The sequence below is a fragment of the Chiloscyllium plagiosum genome, chromosome 2 (assembly GCF_004010195.1).
Source record: "Chiloscyllium plagiosum isolate BGI_BamShark_2017 chromosome 2, ASM401019v2, whole genome shotgun sequence".
In the NCBI taxonomy this organism is placed as follows: domain Eukaryota; kingdom Metazoa; phylum Chordata; class Chondrichthyes; order Orectolobiformes; family Hemiscylliidae; genus Chiloscyllium; species Chiloscyllium plagiosum.
The window spans coordinates 52,033,008-52,039,954 of NC_057711.1; the positions used below are offsets into that span (position 1 = coordinate 52,033,008).

The 6,947-nt window shown below is 43.0% G+C and overlaps 1 protein-coding gene across 1 annotated transcript in view; it reads right to left on the bottom strand.

Moving 5' to 3' along the window:
- Positions 1 to 6,947, bottom strand: part of LOC122565489 (spermatogenesis-associated protein 9-like) — a 22,383-nt gene continuing 15,436 nt past the window's right edge. The window contains exons 3-4 of the mRNA XM_043721517.1: positions 484 to 579; positions 1 to 388 (exon numbers count right to left, since the gene is read on the bottom strand). Coding sequence (XP_043577452.1) covers positions 221 to 388; positions 484 to 579 — 264 coding nt within the window. The 3' untranslated portion in view covers positions 1 to 220. The remainder of the gene's footprint in view (positions 389 to 483; positions 580 to 6,947) is intronic.

Genomic DNA, 6,947 nt, shown 5'->3' on the forward strand with positions numbered 1-6,947 from the left:
AACCCAGCTTTACTTGTTTCAGTGCCAGTGACAAGTGGTGAAAATGCTTAGATCTTACAACGCAGCCGTGCAAGCAATATTACATATAGGAAATGAAGAGCTGGTCCTTTTTGGTTATCGGTGATCCTCCCAGTTGGTATGCGAAAGCAGTTGTATGTGAGCAGCTCTATTGTGTGCATTTGTTGTTTTTCTCATTCTATCATTATGACCATGACATTGTTTAATGCTTTGAAACTATGTTGTTCTTTTCCAATGGAGCTCCATTCTTTGTTGTGCAGTGTTTTGAAATTGCAAATTGGTTGTTAACGCTGCCGTCCTTTTCCCGTTGTGTACACTGAACCAAAGTAAAGTCCTTCAAAAGTTCCACTGCCATTTTGCTGTAGACTGCCTATGTGGAGATTGAGAAAGCAAAATACTTATTGAATTGAGTTGATTTAATGCAGAGTGTTGTTTAAAAATGGAGTTATTTAGTTGTTTACCTACCATGCAGATTATTATTGCGTAAGAAGCACACACTATATTATTGATGATTGCCCTTGCAGGAAATGAGATTGCATTTAGTGGATGGTCCCTCTCCATCTTTACAAAAAAAAAGAGAAAGAAAGCATATTTATGGCAAAGTCAAAAGTATTCAATTTGAAAATGGCAATCAGAAGGTCAAGTGTCTTTAGTGAAGGTTTGTTATTTGCGTAAAATGATTCCTCTTAATACCCTGTTGTGGGAGGTTGCTAAGGCAGAGCATTACAATATAAATGTAAAGCTAAAGCCTTTGATTAGGTTGTACATGGTAGACTAATGAGTACAGTTAGATAACATGGAATTCAGGGAGAGCTTGCTGATTGGGTACAAAATTGACTTTATGTTTGGGGACAGAGAGAGGTGGTGGAGGGTAGTTTATCGGACTGTAGGGCTGTGACCAACAGTGTTTCACAGGGATTATTTGTCAATTATATAAATGATTCGGATGAGGCACAGTTAGTAAATTAGCAAATGACACCAAAATTGGTAGTATAGTGGACAGTGAAGAAAGTTATTTAAGATTACAAAGAGATCTTGATCAGTCAGGTCAATGGGCTGAGGAGTGGCAGATGGAGTTTAGTTATGATAAATGTGAGGTTTTACATTTTGGTAAAACAAACAAGGGCAGGACTTACACAGTTAATGGTAGGACCCTGGGTAGTGTTGTAGAACAGAGAGACCTAGGGGTTCAGATACACAATTCTTTGAAATTTGTATCACAGGGTGGTGAAGAAGGTGTTTCACGCTCGTCTTCATTGCTCAGACCTTTGAGTATCGGACTTGGGATGTCATGTTGAAGTTGTGCAGGATATTGGTGAGGCCTCTTCTGGAGTACTGGGTATAGTTCTGGTCGCCCTGTTATAGGAAGGATATTATTAAACTAGAGAGGGTTCAGAAATGATTTACTAGGATGTTGCTGGGAATGTATATAATAAAGAACAATACAGCACAGGAACAGGCTCTCCTGGCCTCCAAGCCTGCAACAATTACATTTTCCCTTCCACTCAAAAACTGTCTTCACTTACATGATCTGTCTCCCTCTATTCCCTTCCTATTCCTGTAATCGTCCAGGTGCTTCTTGAATGCTGCTATTGTGTCGGCTTCCACTACCTCTTCTGGCAATGTGTTCCAGGCACTCACCACCCTTTGTGTGAAAAACTTGCCTCGCACATCTCTTTGAAACGTCCCCTCCTGTACATTGAACATGTGTCCCCCAGTAATTGAGCCCTCCACCCTGGGAAAAAGTCTCATACTTTCCACTCTATCCATGCCATTCACAATCTAATAAACTTTTATCAGGTCATCCCTCAACCACCTTCGTTTCAGTGAAAACTAACCTAGTCTATGCAACCTTTCTTCATAGCTAAAACCCCCCATTCAAGACAACATCCTGGTAAAACTTTTCTGTGTCCTCTCTGAAGCATCCATATCTTCTGATAGTGTGGTGACCAGAACTATATGCAATATTCCAAGTGTAGCCTCAGTAACGTTCTGTAAAGCTGCAGCATAACTTGTCTATCCTTATACTCAATGGCCCTTCCAATGAAGGCAAGCATGCCATAGGACTTTTTTACTACCTTATCTACCTGAGCTGCCACCTTCAGTGATCTGTGGACCTACACACCCAGATCCCTCTGCATATCAATACCCCTAACAGTTCTACCATTCACTGTATATTTTCACCAGTACTTGACTTTCCAAAATGCATCATCTCATATTTGTCTGGATAGTTTGTGTTAAAAAAATAGGCTGGATAGGCTTGGGCTTTTTTTACTGAAGTATAGCAAGTTGAGGGGTGAATTTATAGGAGTCTATAAAATTATTAGGGCATAGATAAGGTGAATAGCTAGGGTGGGAGATTTCAAAACTATGGGATATATTTTTAAGGTGAGAGGAGAAAGTTTTAAAAAGGATGTGAGGGGCAATGTTTTTTACACATAGACTGGTTTTTATGTGGATTGAATTGCCAAGTGAAATGGTGGATGGAGGCACAGTTACAACATTTAAAAGATATTTGGATAAGTACAGGAATAGAAAAGGTTTTGAGGGATATGTGCCAAATGCAGGCAAGTGGGACTAATTTAGTTTGGGATGATGGTTGGCGTGGATTATTTGAACTGAAGGATATGTTTCATGCTGTATGACTCTATGACTGTATGACTAATAACCTTCATCTTTTTGTCTAATATGATTCCCAACATTGTTCTCAAGGGCAAAATGGAATAGAGACTTTTATTTGATTTTTAACTACACCATCAGGATGTACAACTTATAATAGTTAAGTTAGCAATTCATTACAACTTTTCATTAATTTTTTTTAAAAAGCTGTACATTCTCTGTGCATGATTTTGTATGAAACATGAAATTGTATCCCTACCTTGAAACCCTCTCAGCAGAGTCCATGCCTGCCCTTTATACCTTACCACAACTGGACATACCAACTCCCAATGTTTCTCTGGTTCCTTTATGGGTCAGAAAATCAGAAGTTTCCAATGCTGAAGTAATTGCCTCCAGCTGTACATTCTCTAACATGTTGGGAGACATTATTAACACTTGGAAGCTGTATAGTGTCAAAGGTCAAAGGTCCCAATTATACTCAGGACTCAAACACAACAATAAAGAAAACCTATAGCCTTTAATCATTTTCTGCTTCTTGCAATTCTTTCTCATATCATTGTGATTCTACGCTGGATAATAGTGTCCCTTAAGGAATGAGGTTGGGCTGGATAGGTGGGAATCCCACCTCATTTTCAGTGGAAGGACTGGTACTATTATATTCCAGTCAAGAGCATTTTCCTGGGCAGCCCATGGCCTCAAACTGATTAAGCCCAAGTAGACTGGGGTTGTTTTCACTGAAATCACTCTCTCAAAAGCTGCTAGCCAATCAAAGGCCAGAATTGGAGGTATAGTGGTCAGCAAAGAAGGCTATCTCAGAGTACAATGGGATCTTGATCAGATGGGCCAATGGGCTGAGAAATGGCAGATTGAGTTTAATTTAGATAAATGTGAGGTGATGCATTTTGGAAAAGCAAATCAGAGCAGGACTTTTATACTTAATGGTAAGGTCCTGGAGAGTGGTACTGAACAAAGAGACCTTGAAGTGCAGGTTCATAGCTCCTTGAAAGTGGACTCGCAGGTAGATAGGATAGTGAAGAACGCGTTTGGTATACTTTTCTTTATTGGTCAGAGTATTGAGTACAGGAGTTGGGAGGTCATGTTGCGGGTTTACTAGTTAGGCCACCTTTGGAATATTGTGTGCAATTCTAGTCTCCTTCCTATTGGAAGAATGTTGTGAAAGAGTTCAGAAAACATTTAGATCAGATTTTGATTAGATTCCCTCCAGTGTGGAAACAGGTCCTTCGGCCCAACGAGCCCACACCGACACTCTGAAGAGTAACCCACCCAGACCCATTTCCCTCTGAATGATGCACCTACCACCATGGCCAATTCACCTGACCTGCACATCTTTGAACTATGGGAGGAAACTGGAGCACCCGGAGGAAACCCACGCAAACAGGGGGAGAATGTGCAAACTCTACACAGACAGTTGCCCAAGGCTGGAATCAAACCTGGGACTCTGGTGCTGCGAGGCAGCAGTGCTAACCACTGAGCCACGGTGCCGCCCATTTACAAGGATGTTGCCAGGGTTGGAGGATTTGAGCTATAGGGAGAGGCTAAATGAGCTGGGGCTGTTTTCCCTGGAGCATTGGAGGCTGAGGGGTGACCTTATAGAGGTTTATACAATCATGAGTGGCATGGATAGTGTAAAAAGGCAAGGTCTTTTCCCTGAGGTGGTGGAGTCCAGAACTAGAGGGCATAGGTTTAGGGTGAGCAGGGAAAGATATAAAATAGACCTAAGGGGCAACATTTTCATGCTGGGAGTGGTATGTGTATGGAATGAGCTGCCAGGAAAGTGGTGGAAGTTGGTACAATTGCAACATTTAAAAAGCATTTGGATGGTTATATGAATAGGAAGGGTTTAGAGGGATATGGGCCAAATACTGGCAGGTGGGACTAGATTAGGTTTGGATATCTGGTCAGCATGGACGAGTTGGACTGAAGGGGCTGTTTCTATGCTGTACATCTCTATGACTCTAATTGGTGGCTACTACCATTATTATAATAGGGGCCTCACCAGTGATTCCCACTGAATCCCTAAAGGGAGTGAGTAGATGGAGTGGAGATCACAGAGAGGGAATTGTCAATGGTAGGGTGACATCAGAAGCAAGGGCTGGGATTTGCATTCTGTGGGGTCCCCCTTCCCGATGCTAAGCCCCTAATCAGGCACAGAGAACTTGTGAATGTGGGACCACACCTTGGCAGGTCACTGACATGCCTGATAGGGTTTACTGGGAGGCCTCTCTGAGTGGTAATGGATGAAATGGTGGCCATTGGCTTTTGGGTGGGAAGGTTGTCTATTTGAGTCCCCCAGTCAGGCAGTATCTGAGGAGCAGGAGAATCGACATTTTGGGCATTAGCCCTTCATCAGGAATGAGGGACTAATGCCTGAAACATCGATTCTCCTGGTCCTCAGATGCTGCCTGACCTGCTGTGCTTTTCCAACACCACACTCTCGACTCTCATCTTCAGCATCTGCAGTCCTCACTTTCTCCTATATGAGTCCTCCCTAGACTTGGTCAGAGGAAGACTATCACATGTTACCCCCAGGGAAGGAGGATTGAATTCAACCCAATTAATTTGGCTATACACTGTACCAAAACTCACTGATGTAAGTTGTTGAAGGAAGCCTTACAGCACAGAGATATATAGTCAAGACTAAAGTGATAGCAGAGTGTGAGCTTGGTCAATGGGTTCTAGTTATTATGGATACAGGTGAGCTGGCGCCTGAATTGCTGTGCTCTTCCAGCACCACTGATCCAGGACAGAGATATATAGTCAAGACTAAAGTGATAGCAGAGTGTGAGCTTGGTCAATGGGTTCTAGTTATTATGGATACAGGTGAGCTGGCAGAAACAAATAAACTAGATGATTTTAAATGTTTCACAATTCATTTGGACTTGGGTAGGATATGTTGATGGGAATGGAAGATATAAGGTTAGCTAGCCATGAATGTGGGCTCGCAATAGCAGATCAAGTACTCGCTCATCTCCTTCCAAGCATGAATTTAAAGTGGTATCACCACCTTCGAAGAAACTGAACCAATATCCTGGGAGGTAGGTTTGCTAGCACTCTTCGGGGGGGTTTAAACTAATTTGGCAGGGGGATGGGATCCGGACTTGTAGTCCAGCAAGTAGGATAGCTGTTTTTCAGGATGTCCAAGAATGTAGGGAGGCTATGGAGAAGGTAGCACCGACAGGGAATACTTGCAGACACAGAGATGGGCTCAAGTGTGTAGACTTCAACGCAAGGAGTATCAAAAATTAGGTGGGTGAACTTAAGGCATGGATTGGTACTTGGGACTACGATGTTGTGGCCATCACGGAAACTTGGATAGAAGAGGGACAGGAATGGTTGTTGGAGGTTCCTGGTTACAGATGTTTCAGTACAATTAGGGAGGGTGGTAAAAAAGGAGGGGGGGGGGGTGGCATTGCTAATTAGAAATGGTATAACGGCTGCAGAAAGGCAGTTCAAGGGGGATCTGCCTGTGGAGGTAGTATGGGCTGAAGTCAGAAATAGGAAAGGAGCAGTCACCTTGTTTGGTGTTTACTATGGGCCCCCCAATAGCAGCAGAGATGTGGAGAAACAGATTGGGAAACAGATTTTGGAAAGGTGCAGAAGCCACAGGGTAGTAGTCATGGGCGATTTCAACTTCCCAAATATTGATTGGAAGCTCTTTAGAACAAGTAGATTGGATGGGGCGGTGTTTGCGCAGTGTGTCCAGGAAGCTTTTCTAACACAGTATGTAGATTGTCCGACCAGAGGGGAGGCCATTTTGGATTTGGTACTCGGTAATGAACCAGGACAAGTGATGGGCTTGTTAGTGGGTGAACATTTTGGTGATGGTGACCACAATTCTGTAACTTTCACCTTGGTTATGGAGAGAGATAAGTGTGTGCAACAGGGTAGGTTTCACAATTGGGGGAAGGGTAAATACGATGCTGCAAGACAGGATCTGAGGAGCATAAATTGGGAGCATAGGCTGTCAGGGAAGAATGTCGTGGAAATGTGGAACTTTTTCAAGGAACAGATATGACGTGTCCTTGATATGTATGTACCTGTCAGGCAGGAAAGAAATGGTCGTGTGAAGGAGCCTTGGTTGACGAGAGAGGTTGAAGGTCTGGTAAAGAGGAAGAAGGAGGCTTACATAAGGTTGAGGAAACAGGATTCAGACAGAGCAGTGGAGGGATACAGGATAGCCAGAAGGGACCTGAAAAAAGGGATTAGGAGAGCCAAGAGAGGGCATGAAAAATCTCTGGCGGATAGGATCAAGGATAACCCCAAGGCATTTTATGCGTATATGAGAAACC